Genomic DNA, 24,295 nt, shown 5'->3' with positions numbered 1-24,295 from the left:
TATATATACATACATACTTACTGGAACAAACTTCTAGAAAACTGTTAAACAGCCGAAACATTGAGTTCCTTTACTGGCAATTGTAAATGATATTTTCATGATATAAAACACGTTGAACTGCCATGTTTCTCAAATGGACAATACAAATAAACTTGATTGATTGATATTTTGTGAAGTTTTGGCTTATTTCTTGCCAGTGATCTTGTTTTTTGAGTATTTATCCTCCAGTTAATCAATTGGGACGATGAGGATTAGTCGGATTAATTGTTTCAGTCCTAACGTTAATCTTACTCAACTTCTCATGCTTGACAATTTTTCCTGCTTCTGACGAATCAACTTTACCTGCTTTCGTCACGATTAATCGGATTGATCGTTGCAGCCCTAAGCTGTTATAATAAATCAGTTGTAAATCGGTGAATCCAGCAGGTGTCACTGTGTCCTGTGTTCTGGTGTGGATCAGAGTGGCAGCGATGAACCCACCGGACCTGGCACGGGTCTGTGTGAAACAGCGAGAGGAGGGGTCAGTTTATCACTCTTTCAGCCGCACAGAGTTCACCGGAGGTTCACCCTGCACAGCACACGGGTGTGAAACCGCCACCGTCAGGGACAAGAAAAAAAACGTTCTGTTTATATTCACATCCAAGCATTTGAACTTTTCCTTGATAGCAATCTGCAACGCTGTTTGGCTGCTTCAGCATGGGAGACTGCAAGGGCATTCATCGTCAAGTACGTGGAAGAGGAGAGGCATTCTTTCTGTGAAAACAAGAGGTGGTTTTTGATTTCCCATGGCATGCACAGTTTGTGCTGTACACAAAGTTAGACAGGAAAGTGGTGCGTAAGCCTTGAAGCTCTTGAGAAACCACCGACATACAGCGTTCCAAGGACACAACCTTTAGTTTGTTTTGCTGCCGATCTGAGTTGAAAGTGTGGGCGTAATTGGCTTTTTGTCTCCGGACCTGGACTTCCTTGAACCATGCCATTTTTAATCTTGGGGCCACAGCTGCTATCACACTCTTATGCACATAGAAATATACAGCATGCTAATCTCCATTTATGTTGATAGCAGGTTATATAACCTCTGCAGCAACTTCACCTTCGCAAACAGACAAGAATTTACATGTTCTGGACAGTTTCTCCTTCCCTTTTTTCCTGCCTCTCTGCATGCATGTGTGCACGCAGAGTAACGCTGCCAAAGGGGAATAATAACACTACTTTTAGCAGTAGAGCAAGTTGGATTAAAAGCCCTCATAGTATGCACGGCTTCTCGCCAGCTGAAGGAAAGTGCTTTTTCTGAGGTGGTTAATGTTCATCCCACAATAAAGGAGCTGAAACCTGGTGTTTCTCTAAGAGGCGAACAATAAACACAAAGAAATGTGTGCAAAGAAGGTTAGGTGAAGCACTTAACAGAGCAGAGGGAAAGCGAAAGAAAGAATGCAGAAAAATAAGTGTTTGACTCTATGATCTAAAGCCCAAAACAGAAAATGGATCAGGAGGTTTTTTCATGTGAATTACCATTAGAATAGAATATGATAGAAATATCCTTGAATTTTCCATCAATTTCAGTACACCAGCTGAAAATTACAAGTAAATAAAGACATGTAGATTCAAATGAAGGAGAAAAAAAGAATAAAATAAATTATTTTATAAATTTACAAAATAAAAAGATAATAAAATTACCTCTCTTCCATTCGGTCATGGCAGCTGGCCGCTCATACTGAGCCAGGTTCTGGTTCTGCTGGAGATTTCTTCCTGTTAAAGGTGAGGTTTTCCTCTCCACTGTCTCCACATACATGATCTGTAAAGTCAAGCGATTGTTTCCTATCGCTAGGATGGGTGCATAATGACTCACTGCTCTGGTGGGTTACTCAGAAAGAAACTTTTTAAATTACATTTAATAATAAACGTGTTTGATATTCAGGATCATTTTGAATGTTTGTGATTGAACAGATTTTCTTGAGATGACATTTGTTGTGAAATGGCTCTACAGAAATAAACTGAACTGAATGTGCAGAAATTGGCAACAAAATCTCCAATCTGCAGTTTTATTTGTAAATAAGCAGCAAACATTGCAATAGAAATCATTTCTGCTTCAGGATCGCTGGCTGTCCAGATCAGAATTTGTTTGGCTTCATATGTGAAATTCGGATTTCTGAGGACAAGTGAAATCCGTCGGTGACGCAGTGTCAGGTTGTTCACATCGTATCAAGCCCACATGGTTTGGCGTGCGCTTTAACCACTCTTCTGGCTCACTTCTGTTTACGGGTCGGGGGAGATTCTGAGAAGATCCTGCACTAAAAAACAAAACTTTGTGCTTAATAAAAGATTTCAAGTGAACAAAACTTAATTCTCATTCGGTTCTTGTTGCAACGCGTCTTAAGGAAGTGGCATGAACTTTTGGATAAAAGAATGCTTAATAAGTTTATCTACTTGAGTCTGTGCAAAAAAAACCCAAAATGTAAAGACTTGATTTGCTAAATAGGTATCCCATAATGCATTGTGCCACCAGCAGTAGCCACTAGTTAAATCACTTTTTTATTTGTTTCAAACATCAGTTTCATGGTGTTTCAGGTCAAAGGGTCGACTGAAGCTTCATTTCTTCATTTCAAGACCGAGTCTCAACTTTTGGAGTAGTATGGCTCTTATTAGGGTTTGTTTTCCTGCAAAAAGTGAGCAACCTATCTGAGCAGAAAATCTAATAAAAATCAGAAACTGTTTCAATCAAGTAGTTTTCTTTTGATGCAAGTAGTTTCTAGTTAATAAAATTAATATTAGGGTGTTCAAAAAAAATCACAATATACTCAGATTTATTAAGTTATGCTCACTAAGATTGCACAAGTTAATGTTACCAAGTTAATTTAATGAAAACTAAACAGTCTGAGGTAATGAGTTTGAAAATACTTTTACGTCAGGAGAATTTATTAGGTTTTTACAGCAGAGTTAATTGAGTTGTTTAAACTGAAGATGTACAGCTTGCACATACTAACATTTTTAAGTTTTAACAACTGGATTATTTTGAGATTGCGTAGATTTTTAAATTAAACTCCACCTATTGTGTTTTACAGTGTGTTTAAGTCTCATTTTACAGCCATTCACCAGCTGTCTACCCCGCCAGCAACAGACCAGACTCTCCTTTTAGCACCTTCTTATTTGCTGTTTGTCTTCTGGTGTTTCTGACACCTAAACACAGAGGAGCATTTGATTGCCGCCCTGAAGCTGTGCTGATGTCACTGAGCTGCATTTTCCGTCATAACCATGACATTAGTCACGTTCTGAAATGTGCTCCAGCTAGAACAAAGCCAGATCATGCATGAAAGCTGGTTATAACACCAGCTCAAAAAAACTAATATGCTAATAATAATAATAATAATAATAATAATAATAATAATAATAATAATAATAATAATAATAATAATAATAATAATAATAATAAGCTAACTAATATGACACATAGAAAAAAAGAGGAAGGCTCTACAAGCGGGCAAGCCACCGGTTTTGACGAGGAATACATTTACAAATCAGTCACATCCTCCTCTTTGGAGATTAAATACGGCACAGACTTTATTTAGTAAACAGAGTGCAGATTTCTTTGCAGTAATGCCGACGCTCACACTGTGTCAGCGAAACCGCGTTTGACGGGAGACCGGCTGATGGCATCTGGAAAAATGTGTGTGTGAAGCAAAAAGATCATATGACAGAACAAAAAACAGAAAGAGCTGTTTATATTTGATGTGTCAACATATTGAAAGATCAAGTAATGACTCAGCTACTGCAAGACAAATGTTTCAGTCACAGCACGCCCCATTTCAAATACATTTCCCCTTCATGGCTTGAAATCATGGTAGTAAATGCAACTTTGTCTGTGTGCTCACACAACGTTGACCCCTTCCACCGTGACCCTGACTCCAGTCTGCAGTGACACCGTGTCAATGATAAACCCACTGAGAACATCCAAAACCGTGACAGGCTGAGCTCCAGCCCTGAAACGCACACAGAGGCCGAGAACAAGACGTTGCAACACAGAAGGAGCACGCTGATAAATACATTGCTTCACAATCAGAGAGGAAAAAAACCCTAAAACCTGAGAATGTGGAGCAGTTTATTTTATAAGGCATGACAAATTGCTCAGTTGCAGAACGCGTAACTGCGCTCACTGGTGCGTGTGAAGCATACGGGATAATCATTTGCAGCTTTGGGTTGTAATTTAGGCTGCCTTGTTTGTTGTTGAAGAAATTCTGTAGCTCAATCAAAAAGGTCCTCGGTGCCAAAATAGTCGTCAGGCGGATCTGAATTGTGTTTACTCTGCTGAAAGGCCGAGTAAACCACCAGTTCTCACAGGCAGGAAAACATCACGCTCGCTCGTATGAACAAAAAAACCACAGCACGGCTTCTGTACAATAACTGGAACAACCGTCATTCATAGAACAGCTCAGATAGGCATCTTTCATATTCACTGGTTTTGTGTTTCCGCTCTGCTGCTCTTTCAAGATTTATTCTAACGCATTATGACGCTTGAATTAAAGCCGGGCGAAATTATAAAGTTTAACTGTGACAAAGTGTTTCTTCTCATGTGGCCAAAAGTGTGAAGTCACGTTGTGACAACACAGAAAACCCTTAAACGATTCAGATTTTAAGGGCTTCCTGTTTGTAATTTAACATTTTTTAACTCACTGAGACAGAAGCGGCTTCTCATGTGGGCGAAGTGGGCAGGTGCCCAGGGTGGCTCCTCCTAAAGGGCGGCATCAAATAGTAATTAGTTTTTCAGTTAAATCTGTACAGCATAGGGTGATTTATTGATCATTTTATGGATTTAACAATTAATAACTAGATAGCAAAATGTGCTTGATGTGAGATTTTTTCTAACTGAGTTTGAACAGGTGAAGCTAAAATTACATCTGTTGAGTTTTTTTTTATCTTAAGTGCAAAGTGTATTTATGTTTTTTTGTACAGATTTGGCTGAGTTACTCCTGTGAGTGTTGTTCTTTCAGTAAATTGCCTTTTTTTGAGTGTGTGCTCCAGTTAATGATTAATAAATTACTAAATTAGTTGACGATTAATCGTGATTAATTTGATTAATTGTTTCAGCCCTGATCTTAATCAAATTCTTATGCTTTCTGATTTTTCCTGCTTCTGACAAATCAACTCTCCCCGTTGCAAATCATTTACAGATTTTATGTATTTTATTTTAGTTTTTTTTTTTGTTTTTTTTTACAGGCCAGATTTTATGCATGACACGTGGAAAAATACGACTTTGGAAACCAAGTTCTTTCAAAACAGGTACCAAAAAGTGTTTCTGCTTTTTTTCCCCCTTTTTTTTTTAAAGACAAATTTCCATTTACAAGTGAGCACAAGCGCCGGTCGATGGTGTGTGAGGTAATTGGACCTGTGGGACTGAGGCGAACGGCGGTTTGAATCAGGAAAAGCTCTGCTATTTTACTGTTAAACAGAAAGTGAGAGGTCAGGAGCTCTGAGTGGATTTTCCATTGAAATAGCAGCAGAGGAATGATTCGGCCTCCTGACGTGAAATTAGTTTAGAGAGCAGTGAGCACAAATGAGCAAAATAAGAAATGTCAACACGCATTTCTAACAAAAAGATCTCAAACCAGATTTATCAGATTATATGTAGCTGAACTGGGACCTGCTGTTATTTCATTTACTGAGATATTTGTGACATTACTGATTTATTCAAATCATAGGAGGCATGAAAGTTAATTTTAATGTGTAACTGAGGTCTCAAAGCGACAGGCCGTTCATTGACTATTCTTTCTGCATCCAAACTCTCACCAGTTAAACCTGAGCTGGACTATCACATGTCTGAAACACTCAGCGTCTCTTTAATCAGGAACAGATGACAGTCGGAATACAGGCACCAATTAAGAGATTTATGAAAAAGATGGTGAAGGAGGGAATGGAGAAGGCTGCCGTGATAAATGATGATGCAAATGAAAGCAAGAAAATCAAATGGATCCAAAACTGTGAAGGATAAGAAGTTTAAGTTTCCTTTTCCGGATCGTCATGACGTACAGGAAGCATTCTCACACCTCAGTGGTTATTAAACATGAATTAAAAGCATGTAACAGAACAGGTTCTGCCTCAGCATTAGTCACTATAAATACGGTTCACACCTGTTTCTGTGGAAACCTGAGTGTAAAACACAGTGATCGAAATTTGAAGACAAATCCAATAAAGTTCGTTTTTATGAGTTTCCCCAAAACTTGTGCTAAACTTTTGTTTTGTTTTGTTTTGAGTGACAAGGTCCAAAAAATCTCATCATAATAAATTTCTACCTGGTCATTTTCATTCAATAAGCTGAACATGGAATCCACATTGTGCCGTCACACATCAAGCAGATGAATACAAAGTGACAAAAACCTCTGACTGTTGCCCCAGTAACTACATATAAAGAATGAAATTAAAGAATTGCACCTAAACTTTGAAAGTTTCACCTGCTGTGGTATGAATACTCTTCTTCCTGGACTGCATGGACCTGAATTGTTCACTCAGTCTATCTCTCCGGGGGGAGATTGCTGCAGGTTGATGTCATGAGGTTTTGGATTACTTTACAAATTAATTTGATGAATCTGCGACCTGCGGATTGAAAGTTTGTTTTCTTTCCAGGTTTTTGCTCTGTCCCGCCTCTCGTCATTTCTGTCCAATGGGAGCAATGATGGTCACCCGTGTAGCTTTGTTTACAAATTATAATCCATCCATTTTCTTCCGCTTATCCGGGGTCGGGTTGCGGGGGCAGCAGCTTCAGAAGGGAGGCCCAGACTTCCCTCTCCCCAGCCACTTCTTCCAGCTCCACCGGGGGAATCCCAAGGCGTTCCCAGGCCATAGAGAGACATCGTCCCTCCAGCGTGTCCTGGGTCTCCCCTCCTCCTGGTGGGACCTGATCTCCTCACCAGGGAGGCGTCCAGGAGGCATCCTGACCAGATGCCCGAGCCTCAACTGGCTCCTCTCGACGTGGAGGAGCAGCGGCTCTACTCTGAGTCCCTHCCGGRTGACCGAGCTTCTCTCTCTAAGGGAGAGCCCAGCCACCCTGCGGAGGAGGAAACCCATTTTGGCCGCTTGTACCTGTGATCTCGTTCTTTCGGTCATGACCCAAAGCTCATGACCATAGATGAAAATTATAAGGAAATTATAATCTGTTTAAAAAAAAGCACAATGTAAAAGCAAACCGCACCAAATGTGAGTCTGCTTTTGGTCCGGGCCAAACAAGCGGACCAAAGGCCTTTCCTGTCTCCATGATGAACTTTATGCATGAAGCTGAAATGTCTGCATGTCTGGAACAATAATCAGGTGTGTGAATAGTCAAAGACGGAAAATATTCAGTGAAATATTCCTGGGTTTTGCTGTAATTGTTCTCATCCAGGCACATTTTACTACCTGGAATGATTGATTGAGATTTCCTGGTACGTCGCTAAGGCTGGATCTTATAATGAGACTAAGTTTTACCGCTTGGTAGCTATAAATCTAAAAACCAAAGATCACACATGGGGTATCTCAAGACTCTTCAGGCTTCATGATCTCCTCCTAAATGAGATCATCAAGTACTAAAACCAAAGCTGATGACTCTCTTTTTCTGTGTATCCCTTCATCACAGTCTAATATGGTCACTATGTAAATGTGTCCAAAATTCCCATAAGTGGTCGGGTCATATTTTCCTTCGGTGTCATCAAGGAAAATCCAGGATATGTTGGTATCATCAGTTTCCTATCAAAGCAGGACAGTAAAACTTGTGCATGCTGTTATTTTCGGTAGATTAATTTTATCTCCACAATGCCTCCTGTCCAACACAATTATATCACCGCATTGGCTCAATAATTATCAAATTATAGATATTTCTGAACACAAACTGGCTTAAGGGGAGGTGTGCATCTTTAGCACCGTGGACAGGGATTGAGTGAAACCTCCCGACATTTAGAGGATCTCAGAAAATATTCTGATAAGAGATATTGGGAGAAACTGCGCCAGTTAGGCAGTTTAAATATGTAAAAACCAAAAGTCAGAGATATTCAAGTTACCAGTGTCACATAAAGCACAGAACAGGAACTGAAAGATGAAATTGAACTATTAGCCTGTTGGGAAGTGCAATGTGCAGGGTTACATCCGGCTTCAGCTGAGACATAATGCGCACTTTCATAGTTTCGCAATACAGTGGCTGTCTGTAGAGCAGCATGCTCACATTCATTATCCCCAAACAAGCGGTTTTTAAAAAGACACGATATACTGTTTGTGATTTTCCATTTCCTCCTGTCATGTCATTTAATGCAAAAGGCTTCAAACCCCTTATAATAAATAAATATTAACTCCATGCACAGGGGGCGCTGCTCTGCTTGGGCAACTACAACCTGGCCTGTGCAAACTATTTCAACCATCACTGTGACTAATACAGTAAAGGTTTTTTTTAATAAAAAAAGAAAAATAGAGTAAATGTGGAGTGATCTGCTTTATATGTTGTTACATAAAATCTCACTGTGGGTTCCAGTCAAATCAAAACATGAAAGATTTATTCATCATCTAGGCTAACAAACGATACTATTTGTGCAGAAAATATTTCAATATGAAGCCAGTTTTAGCTGAAAATGTGTCATGGAAATGCTGAATATTTAAGAAATTAACCCAACACACACTAAAAGATTTAAACTTCAAATATAAAATGATTATCTTGTGCAGAAAACTAATTGAAGTTTGTGATTATGACTATAAATTCAATGGAAAAGCTGGTCACAGTTTATTTTGATGAGTTTTTATTACCTTCTATTCATTTTGAAGCCTTATTTTATGTGTTTGGAACAAGATAATTAAAAAACAAAACTAGAGTAAAAAGATTTTAGTTTGGACATTAATTATATTGTTGTGTTTTAGTAAAACTATGATTTGCATAGAATAAAATAGAACAACTGCACAGTTTTTGCTTTGTTTTTCTCTTTTTTTTTCTGGGATGCAACAAAGTATTTCATGACTTTTTGTTTAGTTCATCTTGAATGGAGACATGAAGAGCCTGGCATGTTTAAATGTGTGGCCTGGTTTGTAATGAGGGCCGCAGAGGTGAAGCCGCTCTGCTGCTAACGAGCCGAGCTGACATGTTTCATTTAGAGCTCGGTGCGAGCAGGACGGCTGCTAAATGACAGATTACTCACATTTGTGTGAGCCGATGTAATCCGATTCCACTCCATTCTGTGCAAATCTCGTGTCGTCATACAGTAGGAGCGCTCCAGCCTCTGCGCAGGCGCGACCAAACGCACGCAGAGTCATCGAACACAGCCACTTTGCGCTACGGACAAATAAAATGTAAAACACCGGGACGTTATTACATCCAAGATGTTTACTTATCGCTAAAAGTTAACCTTTTATAATCTATAATACTTAAATATTTTAAGTAAGTCATGATATTCCTAAATTATGTTGTGATGTAAAAATTTATCACATTTGTGACAAAACCCCACAGGTAACTGAAGGTATAGCTAAAAACAGCAGAATTTTTCAATTGTTTTGCCTCTTTTTTGTTGTTTTTGTTTAATTTAACTAATTATTTAATTTTTTAAAAACATTGTCCCTATGTTTTACTATGCTGATATAGTACAAATGTGATTAAAACCTGAATTTGACATTATTTTATAATAAGATAATATGCAAAACCCTGAACATCTATCATATGTCTTCAGTCAGAGGCTTCTTCAAATTGGCTGTAATACAGGCCGCTACAGGAGATCCTTTCTGCCAACAGCCTTCACAAAGAAAGTATTTTTAAATTTGAATTTGAATACAATTTTAAGTAATTGAATTTGAACCTGTCTATGTTATATTGCGATGTGTATTGATTTAATTATGCATTTCTTCAGAATTTATGTTATTTTTCTTGTAGAAAACCTTGAGGTTACATTTATTGTGAATTATAATTAACTAAACTGAGTAAGATTAATTAAACCATACATGAGCTTTAATTAATACTATATTTTTATTCTAACATTAATCTTTAAATGTAAAGCAGATGATTTTCATTAATATTTTTTTTAACCTAATGTCCCATTTGAGGCTCGGATGGTGATGCCTCCCCTCCGCCTGCATCGATTAACTCGACATTCGACTCTCTCCCTGCCCACCAAACTCGCTGCGCTCCGATCACTGCTGCAACTTTTGCAGAGACTCCTCACTCCACAGACATGTCGCACAATAGCTGAAGTAAACCTGTCATCGCGGCTCCATTCGGGCCAAATTACGCCGCAGGTGAGGATCTACGGACGCGCAGCCCGGTCGCTCCTTGTCCGCTTTCCTCGCATCGGACCCCGGCTTTTTTTTTCCTTTTCTTTTCTTTTTTTTTTTTTTTAAACCGGCCTGGATATGAATTATGAGCATTTTCTCCACTAATGAACCGGGCCAGTGATGCAGGAGACCGCGGCGACCCTCACATCAGTGTTTCAAGATGGCAGATTTTTATTGAGTTTTGATCCGAAAGCTCGCTTTATTCTTTGCCATGAATAACAGGAATCCTTGCACCGATGGCCCCTGTATACGAAGGTAAGGGCTTTTCCCCTGTGGAAATATGCTGTTTTTATTCTGTGCGGCTGGAGCCCGTCGGTGTAGTGACACAATTCAATTGCAGCTCAAACAGAGGGAGGAAAAAATACACAATTCTGCTAAAACATCTCATCGTTCATCATATTTGTCACATTTTTCAGACCTAACCCAAATAGGTTGATGAAACCAAACAGTTTAGTGCGTTAGAGCTGAACGGGCTGCTCAGTCAGATTGTGCTCAAATCGCGCTGATGAGGCACCAAATCGCCCAGAACAAGCAAAAAATACAACAAACTGTCTAATCCGACTCGTGAAAAACGATGTTCGGTCCTCATGTTGCTTCCTGGTGGGAATTATATCCCAGCTGTAAGGGAAGGAGAGCGGGTCGGAGACCGATCGGTCCCGGTCGCGTCTGTTTTCAGTCCCAGCGTTACTCCTACATCCAATTATATCGCAACAAATGCACAAAATCTGCACGACTTTTTTAGGATGCAATGTTTCATGGATGCACATATCTGTTTGTTTAAAGTGAATCTTAAGCGGAAGGTGTCGATATGGCTGCAGCATCGTGGCTGTAACTAATGCGTTTGAGTCGCTGAATTAAGGCTGTGATGGGGAAGATTTTTATATGCGTTTGGGCAAAAATCACACATTTACTCAGCATCTGTTTCGATATGAATGATGCATTTTTTTTAAAAAAAAGTGGGTGATAATTAAAGCAATGCAGTGCAAATTGTTTCTTGCATGAATGAGTCCAGCTGCAAGACATGAAACTGCATGACCAAACAGGATATAATGTGCACATTCTGAAGTCCGTACAGTGCTTCCTTTAGTTTAAGCTTTGTGTTAAGAAGTCTTTACTGATGCTCTCTTTGCAGAAAATATTGATTGTATAAGGAAACTGAGTTATACGCGCTGATGCAAACTGAAGTAGAACATGCAAATAATGAGGCTTGATGCTTCCCATATTTATTTTGGAGCCTCATGTTTAATTTGTGTTTACTCTTTAGTCCCTCTGCTGGTGTTACAGGGAAGCCCGACCTTCCCTGTTCATGAATACCATTAGGGAAGAGAGGAACTCAGCAGCAGTTCTTGATACACATTAAATCGTCCCAACAGAATGAAGATTCACGACTGAAAGTGAATCCTTGCAGGTATATTTATGGTATATGAAATGGAGCTATATAAAACAGGTTGGAACTCTTTCTTTAGTGGTGTTATGTCCCCGCAGTCATTTTGTAGTGATTTTTCATTAGGGGTGTCGAAGCTGCGAGGCAAACCTCGACTGGTGCTTCGACATGAAAAGGAAAGTTGAAATGAGACTCCTATGCAAAAAGGTAATTAGTGTAAATTACATTCCCCGATTTCTCCCTTCACCACGGAGAGGAGGAGACGGGAAGAGAAAGAGGCAGCAGGGGGAATTAATTACCCTGCCTGTCCTCCTCGGCATTAGAGAGGGCTGTTATGGAGAGCAGCCATGGAAATGACCAAAGTCTCCAGTGGAAAATAGGTTTGAGGATGGGGGGGGGGTCACGTAGAATGGGACCAACTATTACAGCAATTACTCACCCTGGGCTACAGGGTAACTAATGACTCAAATCTATATGATTAACTGCTTCCTTTGATTGTTTAAAAATGGTTGAGAAGCAAAAATATTCATACTATTAGCGTGGCTTTTGCCTTCCTACCGGATTCTCATGTGGGAGAAAATCCAGAATCCATTGAGCTCGATTTCTTCGGAAGAATTTCAACAGAGCCAATCAGAGAACAGCAGGAGAAGTTGTGACCGATGACGTCGATGTTCTGTGAAATGGCTTGAAAATTGAAATTTGAAAAGGTGGAAGAAAAATGATCATTTTTATTCAAATACGTAGAAGCATTCCTAGTCCACAATGCTGCCAATCTATCTATTTTCTGAGTATTCTCTCAGCAATGACTTTCTTGTCGTTCTTCTGTAAACTCTAGATTGGTGAAATGCACAACTAGTTGTTGTCATGGTAACGGACCATCCCACCTGTGCTGTTGATCTCTGCAGCTCTTCAAAAGTTAGCTTGGACATGACAATTCATACTTTACATTATGAAAACATTATACTGTTGCCAGTTATGAAACCAGTCGCAAATTCATGTTTGAGTTTCTCTAGATCTCATTAGTACTTTAAACCTGAAAATGTTCTTCAGGTGATAGAAGGCTGACTTTGTAACTGACTTTTTGTGTCTCTGAAGGTTCAGCTCAGAGTCCGTCACAACATCAGATTTCTGTATGACTGAAGTCTGTCAGTTTTGGTTGTGCCATACCATTTTATCCACTGAATGATGCATCAAGGGGAGTGAAGACATTTGCGACGCTAACATCAGATCAGCCATACTTTCATGAAAAGCTTGAAAGCATTCATGGTTTGCGCTCGGTTGGGTTTGTATTCTTGGCTGGACTTCTTGGTGACGTGTTTGTGTTCGGTTCCCCCGGCTGCGACAGACGGCCGTCAGGCAGACCTGCTGGCAGGAAGGGGAGGCTGGTGGTGCGATCACCCTGGGATCAAACCGACGCTTTGATAGATGTCTGATGCGTGGAGCGGGTCCAGCAGCCTCCAGCTGTGGAGAAGCGAATATTCAGACACAAACCCAGTCCGCTCGCCCAGCCGCCCTTCTGCTTGGCCAGATATGAGTGTTGTTGTGTTCTCATGCATGCATGGACATATGTCTCTATCTGTCTGAGTCCCTATACGAGCAGCGTTTGCAGGACACGACTCCGTATTAAATAGATAGGAAAATAGAAAAAGGAGGAATACATTTCCACCAAAAATGACTCCAAAATATATAGATTAATCTCAGAATTTGTTTTAGAAAACAACTTTAAAAAGTAGATAATTTTTTACTTTTCAAACTCAGTTTTTTCCTACAAAGGTTCTGAGACTATACTCAAAAATTCTAATTGTTTTTCAATCAAATGTTCAACTTTTCAAAATCAGATACTTCCAAATTGTCTAGAAAATTTCAAAGATTAATCTCAAAATATCTGAGTTTTTCTAGCAAATTATGGTCTTTTCATATTGAGAAATTTCTTTGCTTTTTCTAGAAAATTATACTCAAAATTTCAGAGTTTTTTTCTACCAAATTCTCAACTTTACAAACTCAAACATTCCCAATATTTTTCTAGAAAATTCCTGGGATTTATCTCAAAATTTCTGAGTTTTTTTTCAGTCAAATTCTTGACTTTTCAGACTCAGATATTTCCAAGTAACTTTCTGAGTTTAATCTCAAAATATTCAGGTTTTTTATAGCAAATTATTGACTTTTCAGGGGCGTTTTTTTCTGTAAAATTTCTGCGGTTATGCTCAAAATGTTTGAGTTTTTGGCAGATGTTCCTTTTTTCTGCATAGAATGACCCTAACACACCATCTTAAACACAATAATTGCACTTTTTCATATTTTCAAATTTATCGATATGTATTGATACTTTCATTGAAGAAGCAGTGAAGAAGAAGGTAACACTAACAATTCCAACAGTTTGATCAGTTTTGGGCTTTTAAAAATATCATTAATTGGAATTTATTGTGATGGCGATAAATCAAGATTCTTATCGTAAGAATTTGCTCTGATAACCCAAACGGACGCCTTGATGGACGTCTGATGCGTGGAGCGGGTCCAGCAGCCTCCAGCTGTGGAGAAGCGAATATTCAGACACAAACCCAGTCCGCTCGCCCAGCCGCCCTTCTGCTTGGCCAGATATGAGTGTTGTTGTGTTCTCATGCATGCATGGGCATATGTCTCTATCTGTCTGAGTCCCTATACAAGCAGCGTCTGCAGGAGGATTAGACAGCTGCAGAACTGGGCAGCGTTTGCAGATCTGCCTCTCACTATTCCAGAGTGGCTTCCTTCATTCCTACCTGGTAAAAAAAACAGGCGGAGAATGAGTCAGGAGCCGCTGCTGATGGCTGTTGGTGGTGACGGGCCGCGCAGCATCACAGGCAACTTAATGATTCATCCATCCTGTGTTAATGCAACTTCGAATTACCTTGTGGTTTCCGAGAACAGAGAACGCACGGCGCTCTGGTTCGGAAAGTCGAGTCGAAGCAGCAACTTTTCCCAGACTCTCTCCCACCCCGCTTTCCTTCATGCTTGTTTTTAGCAGCGTGATTGATATCTTCCTTGCTGACGCCAAGGCTGCAGCCTTTTTAACTTTGATTAGAATAGCAGGAAAAAAACCCTGGGGGCCGTGTGGGGCCACAGCGAGGCCACACCCCGAGGCAGAGGCAGGGAATGCATTGGAGGGTCTCTCTTCCTGATTGTTATGACAAGCAGGGTGGTGTGTTTAGCTCTTCAGTGTCCACAGTAAGGAAATACACACACATGGGGGAGGATAACTCAACGGTTAATATGAGATGAGCTGATAGATACACCAGGCAGGAAACATTGTAGGTTCAAACCAGAACGTTTATCTCCTTCCTGTTAAACTTGCACTTTGTGCTACATCAATGTTCCTATATGTTGCTGAGAAGTTACTTGAAAGTTAGTTTTGACTTATTTCAATTCTACTATGTACTATGCCAAAAATACTTAGTTACGTTTTGTGTTTTTGCAGTGTACCAAAGGAAAAAAGGCAATCAAAACCAAACTAGTGATGAATTATTTTTATTCAGCAAGATTTGAGATGTTACAAGTGTGAATATTTTATTTAAATCATGCTGTAGGATCTAATGACAATAATAAAACTTTATGGAAAAGCAACATCTCAAACATAAATGTCACCATTTGTTGTTCTGCACCAGATTATAGCAGAAACTAATTCCCAGCTGCAGATTACAACATAGATATTCACACAAAACAGAAAAAAACTGAACACAACAGGTTACTTCCTGCTCTATCTTTCTCACACACACACACGCACGCACGCACGCACGCACGCACACACACACAAGCACGCACACACACACAAGCACGCACGCCCAAAAGCTTCAGCTCCTCACATCAACAATCATTTTCTGCTTAAAAACAATAAAAATTGGGGAAAACGAGAACAACTCAAGAGGAAACTGGATATAAAAGGAAATGTTACATCAGTAGTTACCCATCATTTTGGATATTTAAAATAAATCAATAATTATTGAATCACTTGTACTGTGATGCGTTTTCCAGCCGTATTGCCCAGGTGGTTGTTAGAGAAGCTAAACAGAATAAATGTGTTTAGTTGAATCATCATCAGGGGCGTCCTGCGTACGTCGGCGCTCTGAAATAGCTCACAGGTGTGATTTGAGGATCCTGGAAGCAGATGGGTGTTAGTCGGGGTCAGGGCTCAAAGCTTGATCCAGATCTAAAGTGACAGGTTACTAAAGGTCAGTCCAGCATGTATATGAGCAGAGCGGCTCAGGTTTGGGGTCCGGATCATGTCCTCCACGCTTCAGTTTCTCTTTAAAGGAAAAACACATTTTAGATGCAACTTTAAAATGTTCCCCTCATGGGAAGACCATCAGCTGCTGACATTAGTTGTTTTTTTTTAAATTTTTTTAAGTGGGGATGAGAGAGAAGGAGCCTCAAACCCGTCAGCTGCTTTGACGAAGCGTTTCCGTGTTGCTTGTCAAGCGTGTGCGACGTTCCTTTTCTTCCCCCCGTCGTTTTGTTTTGTTTCCGAACAGCTGCTTCTGATTCCGACTCTTAAATTAAGAATCTGGGTGGAATCTCTAATTTGCTTTGAGTTGCAAAAATAAAAAAATAAACATGCTTTTCTAAAATGTTTGCTTGAAGTAAACCTTTCTTTTGAAGGGAACCTATTATTTAAAACTCACATTCTGCACATTTTTGTTCTCCTGTTTGGGTCTGAAGGCACCTCTAAAAACAAGCCAAGCATGAACTTGTTGCTGTTTTCTGGCAATAAGTTTTTTTGGTAACTGGTAAAGGAGCTGTTTTAAAAACCTCAGGCACTGCCCGTTACCTAGCAACCCAAGCTGATCTCCAGCATGTTTGGTCAGCTGGTTTTATCTGTATGTGCTGTACAATGGCTGCTGGAAAAAAAACAAGTGTTTTTGATTATGATGTACCACCATTCAGTAACAATCTGCTGCATTCTTGTTGGTTGTGCAGGAGGCCCCACTTCTGCTTTTCAAAGACGTATGGTTGTGTACTTGCGCATCTGTTTGAAGCCATTTTCATGTGGGGGGCGTGGCCAGCAGCAGCTTGCTGGGATTTAAAGTGACAGGATGTCCTAAAACACCTCATTTTGAAATCTCATCATCAAAGAATGATTTTGTGCAGAACCTGTAATGAACATGTTTTGTGTAGACCTATCCTATTAAAGGGATAGTTCACCTTATCAGCTGGCATAGCTGGTTATTGACTGAAGCTTTAAGAAGGTAGAGCTGTCCTGCCTCTGCGGTGAGTGCCGATAGCTCTTATTGTTTGTTGGAACGCCGTGCAGAGAGCCTCTGTACCTTATGACAGACCCTTTGCTTTGATCTAGCATGAGAGCGACGGTTCAAACAAAGGTTCACATTTTACCACTTCTCCTCACAGCGCAGGCTGAATGAGGCCCTTTGTTAACTTCCCCTTTAGGCGGTAATTACACAGGGATTCCTCCTGCATATAGACCCTCTGCTTCATACACCCAGGCTCATTTTTCATGCATGTGAGCTATATTGCACGCTGAAGATTGAGAACGATCAGCATTTTGCTCGTTTCTCCTCCCAACCCCCCATATCCACCTCTTATCTGGTCTCCCATCCGGCTCTGTCTGTTGATAAGCCGAGAGGCCATTGGCCGGCACACATGGAGCCCATGTGACACTTCAGCAACAGCTCGACGGCCAGATTGGAAGCCCCCATGCACGTTTCTGTGTGCGCATGTGTGTGTGTGTGCGTTAAGATGAGGTCTGGCTACTGTAGCTTTATTGTTCTCTCTAATCAAGACCCCCACTCCCAGACCCTCCAGGATGGTCGTTTCCTCCCCCGTCCCAAACCACCAGCCAGTTTTTAGTGCATGTTGTCCCGTATCGTAATCCCATTGTTTGTGTTTGGTCCCCTCACTGCAGTCCGTTGCCGTTCCTGTTTCTGCACCAGAGTTTTTACCAGTCGCTCGTTTTGCCTTTCAGCTCGGCACAGTGCAGGTTTTCACTTCTGATATTTTTCTCATGATGCAACGTCAAACTTTTTCTGATGAAGCATTTAAAGTAGTGCGTAATTATGAAGAGGACAGAAAAAATTCTTGGTTTTCAAGTTTTAGCAAAATCAGAAAAGTGTGGTGTGCATTATTTCACTCACCTGTAAGTCCAACTTCACACATCTACTTTACAGCTGCAACTAACAATTACATCAGTCATAGATTATTCTGATAATTAATCGACTAATTGGATAAAACATTGGCACATTCTGCATCCTTTGACAGTTCACTAAAGGAAAGCTGTTTGTGCATTTTAGGCAGCAAAATGTCAATTTTCGTATTTAAAAATGGAATTGAAATCAATTGTAGTATTTCAAATATTGTATAAAATAACACTGAGCAGCTAAATGAGAAATCACATCTACAGCCGAAAATACTGTTAGCATGAACATGTGAAAGGCTCATTCCTTTCTGAACACTGTGTGAGGAAGGCTGATCTGTTTATTTTTTATTAACCAATTAATAATTGGACAGCAATAGGTGCTTAATAGATTATTTTCTAACCGAGTTTGAATCCGGTGAAGCTAAAACTGCCTCTTGAGGAGTTTTTAGTAGAACAGATTTACAGACAGAGCAAGATGCATACATTCTTTGTATAGTTTTGACTTGATTACTGTGCTAAATAATCAGCTTTTACAGCCAGTGGCTGTGTATCCCTATCAATTAATCAATTACAAATTTAGACGACGATTATTTCAATCATGATTACTACAACTAATCATTGCAGCCCATTTTCCTCATTCATTCTTTGAAAATCAGCTCAGGCTGATATTCACCTAGTTTGTGCTCGCTTGTGTGTGCTTGTACATTTCAAGCATAAGTACATAAAAAAGGCAGAATAAAAAAATAAAAGTTTTTTTAGTTCTTGCAAATATGCAGACAGTGTTGTTACAAAAGATTGTGTCCAGGATGTGTGGGGTCTGCAGGACTTTTCCTGACTCTAAACTTGTACAGGTAGGCAGGACAATAAAATCCCATAAATTATTGCAATAAACAACAATATTGTTTATTGCAATAATCATTTATAGGGTAAAATACCCGTGCATGCCACACTTTTAAGAATCCAGGGAAATGTGCTGCTTTGTGTTTATCACATAAATTGTTGAAATTTACTGTGGTAACATGACAAAATGTGGAAAAAAATGCATAAAGATGCGTTTAGAGGCAACAGATCCTCACCATTACAGGAAGTGAAAACATGGCTAACAGTTTTTAATCAAGCCATTCATAACCTGTGAGTTTTTTCCCGGTAGGCGGGTGTTTGCAGACAGATATTAAAGCAGAGAGGAACTGAATATTATCAGAATGAGGTTGGTGTTTCTAACTTTTAATCTTCCATGTTCCCTGACAATCACACCTCTGAACTTTACCTCCTGCCCCCGCTCCGTCCCGGTCGTGGAGGAGAAGCGGAGCGATGGGCGGCTGCTGGCGGCCCCTTCACAGATGGCTGCAGGTACAACGCTACGCTTGGCCGGTAACCAAAGGACTTCAAAGCTCAGACGAGCGCTGAAGCCCATTTCTGTCCAGACCCAGGAGGCAGAAGGAGCAAAAGACGAGAAGCGGCGCAGTCAAAAGAGTCAGCAGGCGTGGAATTGAGCAGCTTTCGCCTTTTTCCGTCCCTTATAGTGGAGACACTCGTTTTTCAAACTTTTGCCATAAAGTTTAGAGATAGATATCAGATATAGGTGTTGCTGTTGTAGCCGATAACAAATATTTGCTGGTTTTATATTCAGTTTTGCTTCTCTGCAGTTAAACACCTCACAATCCTGTGCTGCATATCCAAACAAAAGTTCTGGTACACGTGAATCCTGGAAGACCAAATATTGAATTTCATAATTGTAGATAGAAATAAAAAGGAAGAGTACATTTCCACCAAAAAACTCTGAAATTTTGAGATGAATCTAAAAAAAAAATCTAGAAAAAATGAAAAGAATGTAACTATGTAAAGTCAAAAATGTGCTAGATAAAAATCTGTGATGTTGAGATTGATCTCACAAAATGTCTAGAAAAAACATAAACATTGATGAGTCAAAATTTTTTACCTTTTTGAAATGATTTTCCTGTAAAATTTCTGCTTTCTTAAATTTTCTGATTTTTTTTCTAGCTAATTTTTGGGTTTTGGAGCTCAGAATTTATTTTTTTTCTAGAAAATCTTTGAGTTTTTGGTGGAAATTTACTCCTTTTTTACTACCTACAGAGAACCTAACACACCGATGTAGAATTTAGCTTAAAACGTTCATAAAACAAATTATTTCTCTCTTGCTTTTTGGCCAAAATATACAATAAATTGAACGTGTGGAACAGTAATAGGGCTTTTTACTCGGCTGAAGTTTGTTTTGGCCCAGATAAAGGAAGGAGAAACCACCTTTTAGATCCAGTCGTCACTTCAAAGCGCCGCGCCGGTTTTGATCCGAGCCCGGGTCTCAGCCTGACGGACGCAGAGGGAAAATGGCAGCGAGATGAGGAGTGACAAAGCTGGGAAGAGGAAGGCAGAAACAGAAGAAGGGAGGCATTGGAGCCGGGGTCGAGAGATGAATACCTTCATCTGGGGGCCCGTTAGCCCCCAGCGGCGCAGTCAGAGGTCAGGGGGCACGGAGGCTGGGTTGGAGGCGGTTGTCATGGTGCTGGCAGAGTCGTTTGGGGGTTGAGGTCCTCTTACCTTTTCTCGCTCAACCTGCAGTTTCTCCTACCGTTAGCGTTAGCTAAGCTAGCTTTAGAAACAGCCAGAATGTCACTTTATCTGCAGAACAGAGTAAACGAGGTCAGCTGTGTTTACTTCTCTGGGCTCCAGTGAGGAGCAGAGAACAGGTGAGTGTTTCTGCTCTCACCTGCCTTATTTCAGTGTCGCTCTCCCAAGCAGATTAACGTTTTCTATATTCTGCTGATGTCGAAAAAGCACAATTTCACAATTGCAGTGATTCCATTAGACAAGAAATAAAATGAAAATCACACATGAATAAGCTTGTTCATGCAATAAAAAACACGGCAGTGAAGGATGTAAACATTCTCACATTTGCATGATTGTTGAATTGCAGTTGGAGGCCGTGGAAAATTAGTCCAAAGTGCCACAAAGGGCCCTCGGGCCACACTTTGGACTCTTTTAGTTTAGTTTTTCCTTCAGTAGATTCAGAAACTCTTTTTGCATCTTCAGTTAATGTGAATCTTGATTAGCTGGTTGAAGCTAATGGTTTATGCAGAAGCTTTTTATGTTTTTCTCTTAGACATTTCTAGGGATCCCTGGATGTTTCGATGGGAGAGCTTTAAAATTTCAGCCTCTTTTGTTTCTTTTAGTCAGGCTAACACTCTTTATTATTTAAAATACCTTTAAATAAAAATGTTAGAACATTTATTTAGCTAATGTAAGCTGCCTCTATAAATTTGGACTGAGATACATAATCATTTTATTGGAAAGTGTTAATTTAAAACTTTACATTTACGTAATTAATTTATGCATTAGCTTTTAGGTGAGGAACAGGTATCAGACATTTAAAAGTGGAAGTGCAATAAAACGGCTCAGACATAAATAGATAAATAAATGCTGCAGCTTTTTGAAGCTTATCTTTTCCTCTCAGTTTTATGTTCATAAAAATACACATGCAGAACTTTCAGGCAGCAGAGGAGATGATTTTATGGTGCATATTCTCCATTTCCACATAAAGAGTAACTGTTTAGCTTGTAAATAAACTCCCAATGGAAACATGAGGAAAGTTTAGATTTGTAACATAAAGTTTGCATTAAATATGATGAAGTTTGTTCTGTTTTAAGACAGTAGAAATCCATTCTGGCTGTCAGACACGCTGCTAACTTCGGCCTCCAGGCCCAGTTTAGCAGAATTTACTCTAAAGGAAGAAGCTTTTAGCAGAACTTGACTCCAGAAATCCTGAACTGTCCCTTTAAGGATTTATTTTTTTACTGACTCGCAGATGCGTCTCTTTTCCGTCTGATCCGTTTCAACACTTCTCAGCTCCCATAAGACTGTGACTTTAAAAACATCTCAGATCTTAGCAACAGATCTAAATTGGGAAATTCTCCAAGCAGAAAAAGAAAAGTTTATTATTATGTACATAATTACAGACAACAGCTCTCATTATTCAGTTGAAGTTGTTCCTTATAGCAGATATGGTTGTGTGTGCACGGCAGATGGTCAGCGTAGCGGCTCCCCTGCCTGTTTGTGCTGCTGTTGGGGACGGAGGACGCTGTAAATATAATCAGCTAAATCCATGGTTTTCATGCTGATTCAGATGGAGGAGGCTGAGTTGGCCAGACTTATTGCCTCAGCTCATCAGCCATGTTTGAGACACAGTCAGCGGGATCACCGCACATGTGCCTTGCAAAATTGTGGAGTGTTTGTGCGTGGCAGTGGTCTCACCCACCAGAGGAAATCTAGGCTTTTTATTAAACATGAATATTAATGAGTCACCTGCTGAACGAAAACGTTGAGGCGGAAGAAAAGGTTTAGATTAGTCGCCTTCGTTGGCCTTCAGCTCCAAATTCACAGTTTCCTGAGAAAAATCACTCCCTCTCACCGTCTGCGGTCCGTCGGCCATGATTGTTTCTGAGGAGAGAAACGAGTGGATCACAGCTTCTAGAAGAACAGGATCACTTCAAGACTGTTTGTTTTTACAGTAGAGGAGCCATGGGATCACTGTGTCAATGCAGCTGTGTTTTGATGATACAGGAAGTGATGTCATCGCCGTGCATGATCGATCCGCCGCCGCTTAGCTCTGCTGCTCTTGGGGCTCAGCGCTGGGTTTCGTTTGGGTGAGGTTGTGGTTTTTAGGTGGCAGCTTCAGATAGGTGCAGTAAATTAGGAAAGACACAAACGTGTGTGTTATATTTGATTACACTAAACTTATTATTCCATCTGTTTCTGTTCAGACTTTAATCCCCATGTTTGGAAATTCACCAATCCTCTGTTTTCTAGTTTCTTCAGTTTTATTCTCAGATTCTGTTACTTCAGTTCACAGGAAAGAGGTTAAATTTCAGGGAGAACGGATTTTAATGTCTCATCAAACAGAAAAAGTTGTTTTTATTCAAAGCTTTGACTTATAAAAGGATTTTCCCCTGAAGAGTTTATGAAAACTGAATCTTTTTTTATTCCAGACTTTAACTAGGCCACTTCAAAACCGGGCAGTTTTGGCCGGTTTGTTTTGATTATTCAGTTTATTTATTTGAGAAGATCAGAATTTATGATTACAAAAATTACAGCAGTTGAGCCCAGACCATCATACTACCACCACCTTGCTTCACTGAATTGCTGTGGTATGTTTACAGTAGAGTTAGCAGCTCCCAAAAACGTTCACAGAATATTTCCCCAAAAGATCATCAAGACATCTTTATGCAAATCAGAACGTTATGCCTGGTTCACACTAAAAGATTTGAAGATTTTAAGAAAAAAATGATACAAAAACGTCTTCTGTTGTTTTGCCTTCTGTAAATTTAAGCTTCATGTTGTCAGAAAGTTCTGCTTGAATGATTCTTGGTTCTGCAGTTTTAATAATAATCATACCTCACATTTCCTGAACTGAACTCATATTTCCAGACTATTTGGTTAATAACCGTCAATGCCTGGTTTAACAAAATGTTTTAAGCTTTTACCACGCGTCCAGGTTGGATGGATAACTAAACTTTTTCCCCCCAAAATGAATTAATCAAAAACAGTTAAGATGATCTTTTATTATTATGACAGGAAGTGGACAGAACAAATGAAAGGAAATGAAAACTGAATAAAAAACAGTGTAGAAAAAACACAATTAGCTAAACATTGGCATCATTTAATCTCATTTTGTACTTGCAGGCGGTTTTGTCCTGAGCTGACTGACATGCCATTATTTTGAAAACCACAGCCAGGACCAAATAAGGCCATCGTTCACATTACAACTAAAAACTCAGCACAGTGGCTTTTTACAGCGCCTCACTCAACCAGATCCACACAGAAATCACTCAGCGTCCCTCTCTCCTTTCTGCTGGGCCTCTTTTCTGTTTGTTTGTTTTTTCACTGTTGGCTTCTTGTTTCTTTTTTGTGGTTCTGTTGATCTCAGTGCGGCGCGTTGAGTTCGGCCGTCAGTGTGAGTCCTAATGGCAACAGAAGGGTGTTTTTCTCTGCGTGTAAATGATAAGCAGTCTGGCTGCTTAACGCGTGTGTGTGTGTTTGCGCGTGCGTGCGTTAATGTGTGTGTGTGTATGTGTGTGTACGCATTTGTTTGTAATACCTTGTGGGGACGATTTTCCTGACACTACGTTGTGGTGACCAATTACTCCTTGTGGGGACCGAAGCCTGGTCACCCACAAGAGGAAACCCTGTTTTAGGGTCAGGGGTCAGAGTTAGGACTAAGGTTAGGGTTAGGTATGTGATGGTTAGGGTTAGGAAAAGGTTAAAGGTAAGGTTTAGGCTGTAGAAATGAATGGAAGTCAATGGAAAGTCCCCACAAAGATAGCCACACAAACGTGTGTGTATGTGGATGCTTTCATGGTAGACGTGCTTAGTTCAATAAAATATAATTTACTTCATAAATTCTAATCAAAAAATGAAACCTACACTCATTTGCTCAGGCATTTAATTTTGATCAATTCAAAATTCTTTTTAAAAATTACAGTGTTAGATTGATCATTTATTTTATTACAAAAATT

At 39.9% G+C, this 24,295-nt stretch overlaps 1 protein-coding gene across 2 annotated transcripts in view; it reads left to right on the top strand.

Annotated features, from left to right (window-relative positions):
* The first annotated feature begins 10,111 nt into the window (after positions 1-10,111).
* Positions 10,112-24,295, top strand: part of hipk2 (homeodomain interacting protein kinase 2) — a 93,873-nt gene continuing 79,689 nt past the window's right edge. Inside the window, exon 1 of one of the 2 annotated variants that reach the window (XM_008436538.2) lies at positions 10,112-10,518. In XM_008436538.2, the coding sequence (XP_008434760.1) occupies positions 10,500-10,518 (19 nt within the window). In that variant the 5' untranslated portion in view covers positions 10,112-10,499. The remainder of the gene's footprint in view (positions 10,519-24,295) is intronic. The other variant, XM_008436537.2, reaches the window with a different exon arrangement.

Source organism: Poecilia reticulata, linkage group LG19 (assembly GCF_000633615.1).
Source record: "Poecilia reticulata strain Guanapo linkage group LG19, Guppy_female_1.0+MT, whole genome shotgun sequence".
NCBI lineage: Eukaryota > Metazoa > Chordata > Actinopteri > Cyprinodontiformes > Poeciliidae > Poecilia > Poecilia reticulata.
The sequence above is the reverse complement of the archived record's forward strand: the minus strand, read 5'-3'. Positions and strand labels throughout refer to the sequence as shown.